Source organism: Schistocerca serialis, chromosome 4 (assembly GCF_023864345.2).
Source record: "Schistocerca serialis cubense isolate TAMUIC-IGC-003099 chromosome 4, iqSchSeri2.2, whole genome shotgun sequence".
NCBI lineage: Eukaryota > Metazoa > Arthropoda > Insecta > Orthoptera > Acrididae > Schistocerca > Schistocerca serialis.
Genome location: NC_064641.1, coordinates 116,062,260 through 116,079,906, shown reverse-complemented (window position 1 = coordinate 116,079,906; position 17,647 = coordinate 116,062,260). Strand labels below are relative to the sequence as shown.

At 39.1% G+C, this 17,647-nt stretch overlaps 1 protein-coding gene across 1 annotated transcript in view; it reads left to right on the top strand.

The window, feature by feature from the left end:
- The window catches only part of LOC126475425 (serine/threonine-protein phosphatase 6 regulatory ankyrin repeat subunit B-like), a 355,304-nt gene that overhangs the window by 239,142 nt on the left and 98,515 nt on the right, over positions 1 to 17,647 (top strand). Inside the window, exon 12 of the mRNA XM_050103270.1 lies at positions 11,656 to 11,766. Within this exon, the coding sequence (XP_049959227.1) occupies positions 11,656 to 11,766 (111 nt within the window). The remainder of the gene's footprint in view (positions 1 to 11,655; positions 11,767 to 17,647) is intronic.

Sequence of the window (17,647 nt, the reverse complement as noted above, 5' to 3'; positions counted from 1 at the left end):
TTTGTACAGCTGTGGATATCGTGTTTCGGCATTCATCACTACCGAAGTGGGTTGCCAGTTTGAGTCCATACCGTTTGTTCTCCAAGCTATATAACCTCTGCAGCATTGAGTGCTGCCACACCACAGCCTGCCCCTTCACAGTGCGGTGGACTGGCAGAACACTGTCTTCAAATATTTGAGGCAGCACTTATGAACCCTGGGAGCCAGTGGACAGAGTCCTTACCCTGGGTTCTACTTAGTGTCTGTTATACATTCAAAGAAGACTTCAAAGCATCTTTGCCAGAGATTTTATATGGAAAGCCACTCAACGTACCAGCAGATTTCAAATATCTAGTACAACCACCAGCAACTACAGAGCTACAAGCAATACCCCATGGAGTGAAATACCATACTGCATGAATGTGAATACTGCAGCCCCTGTCCTGCAGCTTACCAAAATTTGTTGTACACAAAGTCCTGTCAGACTGTGAGTGCATAATGTTACAGAACAATACAATCAGACTAGCACTGCATATTTTGGACCACACAGAGTACTAAATCTGGGAGACATTACATTCAGTATACTACCACATGTGAAGCCAGTCACCATTCCCAAGCATCACTTGAAACACACATGGATTTTGTGAGATACACCCAGCACACATGATGCAACAGTTGCTTGAACAGAAAATAACACTCACATTGCCATGTTGCATGGTGGAACTTCAAACATTCAGTATACTACAGCATTTTAAGCTGAACCTTGATGTGCAACAATTCCAGCCAAATGGAGTAAGTGTAAATTTGGTGGACGATTTTGTCATCATTGAAAGACAGCATGAGGAATGGCAGGTAGAGAACTGCTTTATTTAGAGAAAGTTCACTCACAGCTAGAAGCTACACAGTGGCATTGAATCAGGGCTGATAATATCAAACCTATAAACCACTGGTTTCATAATCCTCACAGCTGGTAGGAAACAGTCTCCTCCAGCAAGCACACATGAAGAAAAAGACAACACCACACCACCTCTTTCATCACCACCACAACCAACCAGTCCACAACAATGACAAGAACAACCAGAGAACTTCAACACTGACCAGCAAACCTGCTATAGGCTTATCTGACACCCCACATACATTACCCATTATCACCTGTGCTAAAGGAAGGGAGAAATGGAGGGGAAACCATTACAATGTTTCTTCTCCAAGAAATGGTCCTGTCATTTACTTCCTTGCAGCTAGCATGGTACCACTGGTCATGCACAACTGTGCATAGAATACATCAGCATCTGTGAACTCCATCGACCTCACTGTGCCATCAGTTTCCCACTGCCAGTGCCCTGCTCTGGGGCGAGGGGAGGGTGGAGGTGTCTGTGAGGCTTCACCGTAAATGATGTAAAATATTACATAAATAAGACTCTTTGGCAGTGATATGTGTTCAGCCCTCCCTCAGGAAGGAATATCTTTGACACACTAGCCTGCTCAGTTTACTGTGGACAGTTGTATTATGCACATGCGTTTCTGTTGTACATCCATTGTTGGTAATTTTGTGTATGAACTGCATTTACTAGCATTCTGCTTCATTCCGCAAGCATTCCCCATTGAATCACTACACATATATGACTGAATACAGGATTTTAGTCAACACTATTGAGGTACTTAATTACATTTTTAATTTCCTTACCAGAGCCTGAAATAATTGCAATTTGTCTGTATCTATGAGGCATTGCTACTTGTATATGCTCTATTATTGTAACCCTTGAACTGTTCATGCCAGTCTTTTGAGCCACCTCAAGAAAGTGATTATTAAATGTGAGTTGGAAAGCGAAAAGGGACCTCTTTTCAGTATAAGCAAATACATTCAATGATGACTAAAATATTGGTTTTAGTTTTTTTTATGTTTTGTAATAGTTTACTGAATTCTGTTGTTTGAATCCAACAAGACTCAATAATATCATTGAAAGCAATCAATGCCAATCTTCTGCAAAGGGGCATCTTGTCATTATGAGGAAATAACACTGACCCGACTAGAGGCCCTTTTTCAAAATTTCACAGCTGTGTATGCAACACTTCACAAAATCTTATGGTCTATGGGTAGCATCTTTGATTCATAATCAAAATGTCTTTGGTCCTGGGTTTGAATCCCACCACTGCTTAAATTTTGATTAATAATCAGCATTGGCAGCCAAAGACATCCGGTATAAGAAGTCACCCCTCATTCTGCCAATGACCTTGTCAAAGAGGCGAAGGTGTGGACAGAGGTTCAGGGCACTCTCTTGTCCTAGGGTTGGGAAACTGCCCCTAAAGGTGGAGCTCAGGAATAGAGAAATACAAATCGCTGAGGAATGAAATAAATAGGAAGTGCAGGGAAACTATGACAAAACGGCTACAGGAAAAATGTGAAGACAGCAAAAAAGAAATGATTGTTGGAAGCACAGACTCAGCATACAGGAAATTCAACAGCATGAGGATGCAGAAGACAATGGAAACCACTGCATTAAAGACACACAACGTGTATCCATAGGCCTGTAATTGAAGAAGTGTCATGATGATCACTCCATTGGCAAAATATTCCAAAAAGTCCTCCATTTGTATCTCCAAGAAGGGACTTCCAACAGGAAGGTTACTATGAGAAAAAGATTTAATAATCAATGGAAGGACAATGTTCTGTGAGTCAGGGCATGGAACATCAGAAAATTGAATGTGGTAGGGAAACTAGAAGATCTGAGGAGGGAAATGCAAAGAATTGATCTCGACATAGTAGAGGTTAGTGAAGTGAAGTGGAAAGAAGATAAGGATTTCTGATCAGATAAGTATATGGTAATATCAACAGCAGCAAAAAATGGTATAACAGGAGTAGAATTCGTTATGAATAGGAGGGTAGGGCAGAAAGTGTGTTACTTAAACAGTTCAGTGATAAGGTTGTTCCTATCAGAATCGGCAGCAAACCAGCACCGACAATGATAGTGCAGGTATACAAGCCGATGTCGCAAGCTGAAGATGAAGATGAAGAGATAGAGAAAGTGTATGAGGATATTGAAAGGGTAACACAGTATGTATAGGGATATGAAAATCTAGTAGTAATGGGAGACTGGAATCCAGTTGTAGGGGAAGGAGTAGAAGAAAAGGTTACAGAAGACTATGGGCATGGGACAAGGAAAGGGAGAGCAGAAAGACTAATTGAGTTCTGTAACAAGTTTCAGCTGGTAATAGTGAATATTCTGCTCAAGAATCACAAGAGGAGGAGGTATACTTGGAAAACGCCGAGAGATATGGGAAGATTTCAGTTAGATTACATCATGGTCAGACAGAGACTCCAAAATCAGATACTGGATTCTAATGCATACTCAGGAGCAGACATAGACTCAGATTACAATATAATAGTGATGAAGAGTATGCTGAAGATTAAGACATTATTCAGAAAGAATCAATACACAAAGAAGTGGGATACGGAAGTACTAAGGAATGACAAGATACAGTTGAAGTTCTCTAAGGCTATAGCTACAGCAATAAGGAATAGCTCAGTAGGCAGTACAGTTGAAGAGGAGTGGAAATTTCTAAAAAGGGTCATCACAGAAGTTGGGAAGGAAAACATAGGTACAAAGAAGGTAACTGTGAAGAAATCATGGGTAACAGCAGAAGAAATACTTCAGCTTATTGATGAAAGGATGAAGTACAAAAATGTTCTGGGAAACTCAGGAATAGAGAAATACAAGTCACTGAGAAATGAAATAAATAGGAAGTGCTGGGAAGCTAAGACAAAATGTGTGCAGGAAAAATGTGAAGACAGTGAAAAAGAAATGATTGTTGGAAGCACAGACTCAGTATACAGGAAACAAACTTAGGTGACATTAAAAGCAAGGGTGATAACAGTAAGAGAGGAATTCCACTGTTAAATGCAGAGGAGAGAGTGGATAGGGGAAAGGAATACATTGAAAGCCTCTATGAGGGGGGAAGAATTGTCTGATGTGATAGGAGAAGAAACAGGAGTCGATTTAGAAGAGATAGGGGATCCAGTATTAGAAACAGAATTTAAAAGACCTTTGGAGGACTTAAGAACAAATAAGACAGAAGGGTTAGATAACATTCCATCAGAATTTCTAAACTCATTGGGGGAAGTGGCAACAAAATGACTATTCTCAAAGGTGTGTAGAATGTATGAGTCTGGCAACATACCATCTGACTTTTGGAAAAGCATCATCCACACAATTCCGAAGATGGCAAGAGCTGACAAGTGTGAGAATTACCACGCAATCCACTTAACAGCTCATGCATCCAAGTTGCTTACAAGAATAATATACAGAATAATGTGAAAAATATGTAAAAATCAGCCGGTTGGTTACATATTTTTCAAATTTGTGTATACGGTTGCTGCAAATGTGAGACATGTTCAAAATTGTACAGAAGACTGGAAAAGAAAATTGAGGATGCACTAGATGACAATCAGTTTGGCTTTAGGAAAGGTAAAGGCACAAGACAGGCAATTCTGACTTTGTGGTTAATAATGGAAGCAAAGCTGAAGAAAAATCAAGACACGTTCATAGGCTTTGTCAACCTGGGGAAAGCATTCAATAATGTAAAATGATGCAAGATGTTCAAAATTCTGAGAAAAGTAGGGGTAAGGTATGGGGAGAGATGGGTCATTTACAATATGTACAAAAGCCAACAGGGAATGATAAGAGTGGAAGACCAAGAACAAAGTGCTTGTATTAGAAATGATGTAATGTAAGGATGTAGCCTTTTCCTCCTACTGTTCAATCTGTACATCGAGGAAGCAATGATGGAAATAAAAGAAAGGTTCAGGAGTGTAATTAAAATTCAAGGTGAAATGATATGAGTGATACAATTCACTGATGGCGTTGCTATCCTGAGTGAAAGTGGAAAAGAATTAACATGATCCGCTGAACAGAATGAACAGTCTAATGAGTAAAGAATATGGATTAAGAGTAAATAAAAGAAAGACAAAAGTTATGAGAAGTAGTAGAAATGAGAACAGTGAGAAATTTAACATCAGGATTGATGGTCACGAAGTAGACGAAGTTAAGGGATTTTGCTACCTAGCCAGTAAAATAACCACTGATAGAGGGAGCAAGGAGGACGTCAAAAGTAGACTAGGAATGGCAAAAAGGGCATTCCTGGCCAAGAGAAGTCTACTAATATCAAATGTCGGCTTTAATTTGTGGAAGTAATTTCTGAGAAAGTATGACTGGGGTACAGCATTGTATGTTAGTGAAACATGAACTGTGGGAAAACTGGAATGGAACAGAATCAAAGCATTTGAGCTACAGACAAATGTTAAAAATTAGGTGAACTGATAAAGTAAGGAAAGAGGAGGTTCTGGGCAGAATCAGTGAGGAATGGATTATGTGGAAAACACTGGTAAGGAGAAGGAACAGGAGGATAGGATGTCTGTTAAGACATGAGGGAATGACTTCCATGGTACTAAAGGGAGCCGTAGAGGGCAAAAACTGTAGAAGAAGACAGAGATTGGAATAGATCCAGCAAATAATTGAGGATGTAGGTTGCAAGTGCTACTCTGAGATGAAGAGGTTACCACAGGAGAGGAATTTGTGGCAGGTCGCATGAAACCAGTCAGAAGACTGATGGGAAAAAAATGGCTTTTTAAGGAGCTCTGAGTTGTTTTGTACAAAAGAGAAACATTTTATAATTAGTTCCAAATGAAACAAGTGGTCCATTTTTATATTAGAGTTATAAATGACTACAGATGTTGCCATTTTGCAATTGGTCATAATATAGAATATGTCACCATCATCATTTAATAGTTCCAGTTTCCCATGTACTGGTAATGAGCCTCTTCCACTTCGTCCTGTCCAGATACACCTGTTCATGGAGAACATCATCCACTGTTCATCCTCTGATCACTAGATCAGCCTTGATCAAGTCCATCCATCAGGTTTGAGGTCTTCCTTGTGGAAATTTCGTCTCTGCTGCTTGCAGTCTTGATGATTCTCTTTTTGTAAGGGTGCATGTTTCAATACCACAGGTCAATCTTCTTCTTCTTCTTCTTCTTCTTCTTCTTCTTTCTTCTTTACCATCGCCTTGTCCCACCTCACATAGGGTCGGCATTGCTCTTCTGGGTCCTTCTCCTCCATAGTACTCTATCTATTGTCTCTTTCTTCTTCCATCCTTTCTCCCTTAAGTCCCCGGATATCTTATCCTTCCACCTCATCTTTGGTCTTCCTCTCCTTCTCGCTCCTTCAATCTTTATATCTTCACCTCTGTTTCCGATATACTCTTCCCCTTTCCTCTGTAAGTGTTAGTACCACCTTAGTCTGCTCTCTTGTATATTTCTCCCCATGGGTCCCACTTTCACAGCTCCTCTAACAAATTCATTTCTAATCCTGTCCTTCCTTGTTACCCCACACATCCACCTCAGCATCCTCATTTCCTCCACTTCCATCTTCCTTTCCTGGGCTACTGTGATTGGCCATGTCTCTGCCGCGTATATCATAGCAGTCCTTACCACTGACTTGTACACTTTCCCTTTCAAGCCAATGCTCACCTTCTTGTCATACAACACTCCACTCATTTTCCTCCAGTTGTTCCAACCGCAATTTATTCGGTGTTGTATCTAGCTTTCCAGTCCTCTGTCCCTCTGTATGTATGACCTCAGGTATTTCAATTTGCAGACCAATTTCAGCTCATCATCCTGGATCTTGCAAGACCTCATCTGCATATCCTTCAGTGCTAAATATTCGACTTTGTCCTGCTAATTTTCATCTCTCTTTCTTCTAGTGCCTTCCTCCAATCCTCCAGCTTTTCCTCAAGTTTGTCAATGCTCTGCTCACAAAGAACTACATAATCCGCAAACATCCGCATTCCACGGCGCTTCCTTCTTCACATCTTTCACCGACACATCCATAATCAGGTCAAAGAGGTAGGGACTAAGCACAGACCCTTGACGTAACCCTACTTTTAATAGAAACTCCTTTGTCATGCCCACACTACTTCTCACCTGTGTCATTGCTCCTCTGTACATTTCCTTCACTAACCTCACATACTTCTCTGGCACGCACTGCTCTCTCATGCTTCTCCATATTCCTTCCCTTGGGAGTCTGTCATATGTTTTCTCCAAATCAATGAAAGCCATATGTAGATCAGCTTGTAGCTTCCCGTGTCTCTCCACTATCCACCTTAAAGCATGTATTGCATCAGTTGTTCCTCTTCCAGGCATTAACCCAAACTGTTCTTCACACACCACAGTCTCCTTTTGTAATCTTGCTTCTATAACTCTTTCCCAAATTTTCATTGTGTGCCATCAGTTTAATACCTCTATAGTTAATGCAGTCCTGCACATCACCTTTCCCCTTAAATATTGGGATCAGTACACTAGTTCTCCACTCGTCTGGCATCTCCTCCTGTTGCCAAATCTTCTTCATTAAATCCAAAAGGAGCTCAATTCCCTTTTTACCGAGACACTTCCATACCTCAATGGGGATCTGGTCTGGGCCAACTGCCTTCCCATTTTTCATCTTTTCAACTGCCCGTTCGACTTCATCTCTACTTATATTCATCATTAATCCTTCATTTGCCCCTCCTTCCTCAGTTTTCACTCTTACATTTTCTGCATTCAGCAATTTCTCAAAATAATTCAACAACCTGTGGATTATTTTTCCATGTTCATGCAGAATTATTCCTGTTTCATCTTTAATTTGTTTTATTGCTGTTAGATCCTTAGAAACTTTATCTCTTGATTTGCCTATCTGTATCAGTTGTCTCATATCCTGATTTTTCTGTAGTTGTTTGTGTGCCTCCCTTACTGATCTGGCTTTAGCTTTAGCCATGGCTCATTTTGTCTCCTTTTTTGCACTTTTGTATGCTTGCCCATCCTCAGCGCTTCTGGACATACCCCACTTCCTCTTAGTGTCTTTCTTTTCCTTCAGAACCTTCTGCACCTCTTCATTCCACCATCATGCTTCCTTACCTTATGGCACTCCTCTGCCAGATGTTAACCCAAACACTTCCTCCCCGGTCTTCCTTATAATAGCACTATTTACTTTCCACCACTCCTGCACACTCTCTGCCAATTTTACTTTTCCCAGTACTTTTTCAGTAAACTCCTCTCTCAAATTTTTATCCTTTAATCTCCACCACTTAATTTTCCTTTCAGGTTGATTTATGTTTCTCTGTCTTTTACATACTTTCATCTCACAATCCGCTACAATCAACTTATGTTGTGTTGCTATTCCTTCGCTGTATATGACCTTAGTCTTTTGCACCTCCCCACTATTTTTCCTTCTACATAATATGTAATGAATTTGGCTTTTATTTTCGCCACTCATGTATGTTATTAGTTTTTCTCTTTTTCTTTGGAAGTAGGTATTCGTAATCACTAGATCAAAAGCCACTGCAGACTCCACTATCTTTTTTCCTTCCTCATTTCTCTCGCCATACCCCCATCCTCCATGCCACCTCTCTTCTCACCTTCCCTCCCGCCAACATGACAATTTAGATCCCCTTCGACTATCACTCTTTCATTCTCTGGTATTCCAACCATTACTCCATCCAAATCTCTCCAAAATTTTTCCTTCTCATCCTCCGAAGATCCTGCTTGGGGTGCATAGACTGTCAGCACTGTTACCATTTCTCCGCCAAACATCATCTTAACATACATGATCCTATCATTTACTCTGCTGACTTCACATACCTCTTCTTGAAGCTCTCTGTGCAAAATAACTCCAACTCAGTTTCTTGATTCTGGTCTTGCACTATTATAAAGTAGCTTATAGCCTTCAGCTAAGATCTTTGCCTTATTGCCCTTCCATCTTGTCTCTTGCACACACAAAGCATTTATCTTCCTCCTCTGCATCATGTCTACTATCTCTCTTCTCTTTCTCGTCATCATTCCCACGTTTACAGTTCCCACTCTGATCTTGAACACTTTTGGATCCTTTGCAAAATACCTCACCCAGAGATCCGAATGGGAGGCTGTTACTCTGGAACATTTATCTTGAGAAGCATCCATCATTCCTCTTATTTTGGCAATGTTTTTACAGCCGGATACCCTTCCTGCCACCAACCCCCTTCCCTTGTTAGAGGGGTGGAGGCTTGCTAGTTTTGGTCCGCCCTGGGTATTTTATTTCCCCAGTACCCACCATATCTGGTGAGCGTTCCCCTATCCACCACCTGGGGAGGCGCCTGATGGGAGACTAGCAACTCCACATGGGTTCAATACCACAGGTCAATATTGGTATGAAATATCTATTAAACATCATCAGTTTGGCCAGTTTTGGGATCAAGTCATCCCATAAAAGTGATCTTACTTGTTCGTAGAATTCAGATCCTTTTCTTTCACTCTGTTGGTGATTTCATTTCTGACAAAGTTATCACTGGAAATTACACTCTCAAGGTAAGGAAAACTGTCCACACCATCCAGTTGGTGGTCTCCTAGTTGTACACTTGCTTGTTGCCCATATCTGTTGACTGCCATTGCCACTGTCTTGGTCTTGCTGATGTTGAGGTTATATTTCTGGAACTGAGAATGACATAGAATATAAACACCAGTAATCTGCCAAAAGAAAACAGCACAGAGTTCACTAATTTCTCTCAATCTGGGACCAATTTTGTTGGTTTTAAATTTATGTAGACTGCAATTTACTGTAGGTCTGAAGGGGAAAACCACATTATATGTAATGTTAACTTAAAAAATATGGTAACATTTGAAAAGGACATTTTAAAGGTAACATATATGCAAAATTTGTTTCTTAAAAATCTCCAATGAAAGAATGGTAATAAAGTGAAACTTTGAAACATTTTATCTCAAAACACCTGATTCTCATCACAAATATTCAACCAGTCATAACTCACTCAAATTTAGAGATAGAAATCTACTTTTTTAATAGATTGTTCAGAATTTAATGCTGAAAATAAAAATTACAATAACTGAAAATCCAAAATTTTCAACAAGTGATCCCTTATTGCTTTCCATCTTGCTAATACTTTGCTACCTGAAGGTTGTCATTTATTATTTTACTATTGCATTTATTAATATACTCCTCACATTCCTTAACAGATATCCCAGTTTTTCTTCCAACTATTGTCTATACAGATTTTATTTTATTTTCTGAATTATTATTGTAGGCATTATATGGAGACTGTGTGATTTTTTAATCGCTTTTCATAATAATGCAGCTTGTAACCAGTCCTATCCTCTGTTTATCCTTAACATTTAAAGCAATTTTGTTTTCCTGGCACATGATATTTTGACTATTATGTAAACCGGACTTTTCTGATAGTTTTCTTGTACCATACTTTATTGTTTTCTTGGAAAATCAGTTATTAAAGACTGATAAAAACCAATCTAAAAATGCATAAAATTTGGAACCGACATCTGTTCCATTGTAAATAACCCTCTAAATAGCTTCCTGTTAGGCTACACTGAAATTTTGTTGTAAACATGAACACCACTCATCATTCTGACTGGATAACAGCTGGCTACAACTCTGTATAAGGAATGGTGTATGATCATGGGAAGTGATCAAGCATACGTAAACCTCTCCAGCGTGTTATTGCCAGTAGTTGAGTCCTGATGACACTGCTACTCCTTTATTCAAGCAGATCATCATTTGGCCTCATGAGGTTGATTAGACCGTGTTCCAGACTTCCATACCTCAGAAATCCAAAGAAGTGCTGGGAGTCAAACCTTGGTTCCCCTGCACCAAAGGCAGTGACTCTAATTATTTGGCTGTCAACTTTCCATTATCCATTCATCAACTGTTCTAGCTGTTTTCCATAATGTCACTTCACTGCAGTTAGATATATTGTTTAGTATTGCAAGTTGTGCATCATGGGCAGAGAGGTCATTCACTACTGGATAAATACTTATATCACTTTTTAAGTGTTCACTTTCAAAAGTATTGTTTATTGCTTTCCTGTGTAATCCTGGTGGGAAAAATTAGAACACAACACAAGCTTTTAAGCAGCATTTCTATTTTTTTTTTTTTTTACTTTTATCTCAGTCTCTCAGTAAATAAATCATAAAATCTGCACAGATTATCATTTGTTCAAATTTTTGTGAGGCTACTTGAAAGTTTCTCGGCGGTGATCTATACGCAGTAACAATTATAAATGGCATTTTTGGTAGCAGCAGTTCACACTCACACATTTCCAATTGTTCATTATAGAGAAATTACTGCTATCAATAGAATTGAACTTGATGTTATTTTTACATACATGACAAAACTCCTTCTGTCTCTAAATTTTGCTACAGAAATGGGCTACTAATTTATAGTCCTTTATGTTTAACATATAGACTCCTGTATTTGCATAGTACTCAGATAGACTTAAGATGTCAACTTCTTTTTTGACATTCTAGATTTTGTGTTTTGGTAAGAAGTTCATTAATATTTCTTTTAGTTTTCTAACATTCTGATGTGTAACTGCAAAGTTATTCAAACAAGTTTTTTTTGTGTTGTGTCACTCTCCTCCATCTTTGAAGTGACCTGAGAATGTTGTCCCCATATTATGCACATCATGATTGCAGTATAAACTTTAATGTTTGTCTGGGAACATGTCTTAAACACTACTAGTAACAAAAACTTTTAAACTATCTGTAGCCAAATTAGTAAATGTGTTTCTGCACCAGTGCTTCAAACTTCTATTTCTTTCTAATTTCTTTTCTATGTCAGTGACTAATGTATGAATGGTCTATTACAGGAATTTTCAAAGATTACAGAGAGGCTCATACAAAGTGGAATGAGAGTGAATGTTGCAGATCATAATGGCAGAACACCACTACATTATGCAGCTAAAGAAGGAAATTGGAAGGTATAAAATGACTAATGCATCTAGAAGTTGCTACAATAAATTGTATTATGAAAATGATAGATTGCTACTCACCATATGCAGGAGACATTGAGTTGCAGACAGGCACAACAAAAAGTTTGCTATACATTTTAACTTTTGCCCAAAAGGCCTTCTTCTGCAGTAGAAAACTCACACACATTCACACAAGCACAACTCACACACACATGAGACTTTCTCTGGCTGCTGTGGCTGCACACCCCATAATAATGGTAATGTATGAGGTTGCTGTGCATGTGTGAATGAGTGTGCATGTTTTTTACTTCAGAAGAAGGCCTTTTGGCTGAAACCTAAAATGTGTGGCAGCTTTTATTCCATCCTGGACTTTCCATCATTTGAATAAATTATCTGAGATACACTGTGTTCCATTTACTGACTTATCACCCTTCGGCAATTGTTTGAATGGAAGTGTTGTGGTGACAGTATGACAGATGTTCACAGTCTACCAGACATTGTCTACCTTTCTGAGAAAATTTCTGGGTAGTTGTAGAAAGTGTCTAAAGACATTTTTTTTTTATATTTCTCAGAAACAAAGTGGCTACAGATATTTTACGCTATTCCTTGTTTCACCCACTTTTTATTTTCTTCCATGACACATTTTGTGGTTTTACACCCACACCTTAAGGGAGAGAAATGCACATGTAAACCATTTAACCTCCTGAAGATGAGGGTGTAGACTTTGAAAACTGCACCATGGAAGAAAATAAAAAGTGACCAAGCTACACATCATCGGGCATAGGGTCACCCATCCAGAATGTTTGGGCTTTTGCACTGGGGGTAGAGGGGTAGGGAGGTCGGTGGCGTGGGCTGAGAGTTTTCAAGGCTTTGCCCTTCCTCTACCCCAGCCTCCCCCCCCCCCCCCCCCCCCCCCCCCACCACCGCGCCACCAAATTCTCCTCCCATCCCTTGGGATTTAGATTGACAATTTTTTCCTGAAGTTATGAGGTGAAAATAAACGTAATTTGGTTCCATATTGATAAAGCAGGATCTAAGAAAAATTCAGTTGAGGAAACTAATTAATTATGAAACATAATTTCTCACCATAACTTGCCTTCAGGTAGTAAAATGTGTATTACAACCAATATGCACATAAAAGTAAAATTAATACTTTCAGCTCCCTCTCATCCCAATTAGGTCTCATAATTTATTGATAAAACTCTGATTGATTCATTTATCAATAAAACTTTGATTCATTCAAATGCATCACAGGGCAATGCACAGTTAATGACATTCCTGTTTTGCCAAATCATTTAATGATCTATTTAGTACAGTTATTAGAGTTAGTCAGAATATACACCTCCAAGCCAAAATATTCTGATATACTGTAAAAAGAAAGGCTAATAAAGTAAGCTCACCAGAGGAAAAAATAGTCACTTCAGTGTGCATGCACAGATTAGTCATTACTCCTTTACAGGTGGTGCAGCGATTGAGTATCATGTTCAACTACATGTGCACTGTCTCTGTGCAAGCACAAGACAGCAGCCATCAGTGAGATATGTGTGTCTCAAGCAGATGTTTATGTAAACATGGGTAAATGTAAGGAAGTGACATAGTGCAAAATGGGAAAATCGTGTTTGGATGTGCCTAGGTCAGACAGTGTGTTAAGTTGCCAGATTTGTCAGTGTTTCACAGCAGGCTGTTCAGTGTGTCTACAAGCAGCGGTGTAACACACCTGGCCATGAAACACATCAGAACTGTGAGTGGAAAAATATCCACAGCTTGTGAATTACTTCCAAACCTGATGGGAATTGATACAGGCAGTGAATGGAAGTCCAATCACAACATGTTACAGAGAGAGAATGTTGTGCCAGGAACTGCATGCAATAAGCATTTGTAGTCAGTCACCTCACAGGAGGCCATTAGTCACACAGGGACATAAGGATGGCAGCAGCAAACTTTATTGGACTGGAAGAATATGTGACAGAAAATCTGTGGGACATATTGGAATAGCAGGTAAAATGACAATTTCAGCATCCCCACAATTTGGTGGAATTGTGCGATCAGATCCTCAGCGAGTGGCTTAATCCGGATGCGATGCACCTGCACAACTTTGTGGACTCACTCCCTAATCGAATACAGCTGGTTATCGAGTCCAGGGGTGGACTTACGTGGTATTAACAATTTCTCTTGGGATGACTCATTGTTGAGCTTATTCCCTTGCCTCATTTTTTTGAGTATCTAATAATTTTCAGTTCATACTGATGCCTTCTGGCAATCAGTTGTAGAATATAACATTCAATTCAGAGCCATTGCTGGGGAAACATAATGTACATGGAATTTATTTTACTTACAGTACTGCAGTTGTCAACTGCACTGATTCTGAATTATTTATTGTTATTAAATTTAAATACTATTAGGAGTAGGGCATGTATGTATTGGTATGTAAATGTAAGATTCCCTTGGTCTCTGAAGGGGCTTGTGCAAGAAGTTTAGTTATCAATTTTACACACTATTTTTACTGCACAATTCTGTGGAATAAACACATTTGACCTCTGCTGCATTGCATCAGGAGATTATGCCACAGGACAGTACTGAGTTAAAGTAAGCAAAGTGAACTGCATATCAACACAGTGAGAGAGATTTCTAAGTGCAGAGCAGGCATAATTGACCTTCTTGGTCCAGTGATCCGTATTCTGGTACCACTTCAGTTTATTATCAATCTGGATGCCTAAGAACATCACACACGGACTCTTAACCAGTAAGTTCAGATTGGAATGTTTATCCTAAGGATAAGTTAGTCTTCAGTGGTGGTGGTGTGTTTATTGCAGTAACAAATTCAATAAAATCTAGTGAGGTTATCACAAATTCCAAATGCAAATTAATCTGGGTGAAATTGAGTAACAAAGAAAAGCCAAAACAGTGATCAGATGCTTCTATAGACCACCTGGGTCATGATCTGCAGTTGTAGAGTGCTTCAGACAGAACTTGCAGAATACCATTAGTAATTTTCCTGATCACACCATTGTAATAGTGGGTGACTTTAACTTCCCATGTATAGATTGGGAGTGTTATACCATCCAAAACTGGTGCCAGAGACAGGGATTCGTGTGGCATTGATCTGAATGTCTTGTCCAAAAATTACCTTGAGCAGATAGTTAGAGAATCAACTCAAGTGGGTTAAGTCTTGGACCTCCTGGCAATAGACAGAACTGAAGTTATTGAATCAGTTAACACAGAGGAAGTTATCAGTGATCCTAAGGGTGTGACAGCATCTATGATGATGGGTCCTACAAGCAATGTTAAGAAAGGGAGGAAGATACATTTGCTCAGAAAGGGTGAAGGATACAAATTTCAGAATACCTCAGCAGTCAGCATCAAATATTTAGTGATGAGGACAAAGATGTGGAGATCAAATGGAAAAAATTGAAAGACATCATTCAGTATGCCTTAGACAAGTATGTTCTGAGTAAGGTTTTAAGGGATGGGAAAGATCCACCATAGTTTAATATCCATGTTAGAAAAGTGCTATGTAAACAAAGAGCACTTCAACTCAAATTCAAGAGAAGTAAAAATGTAGCTGACTAACAAAAGCTGAACGAAGTGAAAATGAGCATAAGGAGAGCAATGAGAGAAGCAGTCAACGATTTTGAAAGTAAGACATTGTCAGCCGACCTGAGTAAAAAATCTAACCGATTTTGGTCATATTGTGGGTAAAATCTATTCATTCTCTCACCAACCACACCAGCACCGAAACAGAAGATAACAGAGAGAAGGCCAAAATACTGAATTCGGTCTTCCGAAGCTGTTTCACCACGGAAGATTGTAACACTGTCCCTCCTTTCAATTGTGTTGTGGCAGTTGAAATGGCAGATATTGAGATAACCGATTGTGGAACTGAAAAGCAGCTACAATTGGTTAGTAGTGGAAAGGTGTCAGGACCAGATGAGATACCAATAAGATTTTATAAAGATTATGTGAAAAAACTTGCTCCCCTTCCAGCAGCAGTTTATCACAATTTGCTGGAGCAATGAAAGATATCTAATGACTGGAAAAAAGTGCAGCTCATTCCCATTTTTAAGAAAGGCCATAATACAGATCCACAGAATTATAGACCTATATCGTTGATGTCAATCTGTTGTAGAAATGTGGAACATATTTTATACTCAAGAATTATGACGTTTTTGGAAAATGAATGTCTCCTCTATAAAAATCAACATGGATTCCACAAACAGAGATTCTGCAAAACTCAGGTCTCTCTGTTCCTCCATGAGATCTGCAGTGCAGTGGACAATGGCACTCACATTGATGCTGTATTCCTTGATTTCAGTAACGCATTTGGCACTGTCCCACATTGCTGTTTAATGAAAAAAATATGAGCTTATGGAGTATCGGAGAAGACTTACAATTGGATTCAAGAATTTCTTGCAGATAGAACTCAACACATTGCTCTTAACTAATCAAAATCAACAAATGAAAAGGTAATATCTGGAGTACCACAGGGACGTGTGATAGGACCGTTGCTGTTTACAGTATGTATAAATTATCTAGCAGAAAGCATCAGATGCTCTTTAAGGCTATTCACAGATCATGCAGTTGTCAATACCAAAGTAGCAACGCCAGAAGATAATAAGAATTTTGCAGAATGACCTACAGAGAATTGATGATTGGTGCAGGCTCTGGCAGTTGACCCTGAACATAAATAAATGTAATATATTGCACATACATAGGGAAGGAAATCCACTACTGTACAGCTACACTTTTGGTGACAAGCAGCTGGAGACAACATCTGCCATAAAATATCTAAGCACGATCTTAAGGGGAATGACCATATAAAACAGATAGTGGGAAAAGCAGACACCATACTCACATTCATCAGAAGAATCTTAAGGACATGTAATTCATCCACAAAAGAAGTGGCTTATAGGATGCCTGTTCACCCAATTCATGAGTAATGTTCATCCATTGGGGGTCCCTATCAGGTAGGACTGATAGAGGAAATAGAGAAGATCCAATGAAGAGTGGTGCGTTACATCACGGGATTGTTTAGCCGGCAAGAGACCATTACGGAGATGTTAGACAAACAGATGTTACAAGAGAGGCATTGTGCACCATGGAGAGATTTACTATTGAAATTTTGGGACAGCACTTTTCAGATGGAATTGGACAACATATTACTTCCGCGCACATACATCTCTCATATTGACTATGAGGAGAAAATTCAAGAAATTAGAGCCGATACAGATGCTTACTGACAATCATTCTTTGCACACACTATTCATGAGTGGAAGAGTTGGATGGATCAGATAGTGGTACCGAAAGTACCTTCCACCACACTCCATTAGGTTGCTTGTGGGATATGATGTAGATGTAGAGGTATTTGCCCATTGATTTGTTTTCTGGCCAATATTTATCCATTGATTTGTTTCCTGGTACCCATAAGTTGGTTTTATGTCTTTTTGAATTACATTATATAAGTCTTGTTAGGGTTGGGGGTGGGGATGAGCTGTTTATTGTGAAACAATTTTAGGCATGTGTCACCATTTTACTGTCTGTGTATGGTGTGGTTGTATTAGGCCCTATATTAGCATACTTCTCTCATCAGCAAACATCTGAGTTTCTGAAGAATCCTCCAGTGTCCTGGAACAGGAGAGGACCTAGCACCAAATCTTGTGGGACAACATACTTAATGCTTCCCTACTCTGAACTTATTATTACTCAGGTTCTGTCATATATTAATGTGATCCTCTATTTTCTATTGTTAAGATATGACTACATTCATGATCTTCCTTATAACTTCAGCTTTCCTAATGCAGTTTTATGATAAATACAAACATAAGACTTGGCAAGGTAACAGAATATCAAGAGGGTAATTTTTCCTGTTTAGTTCTACTAGAACTTGTTCATA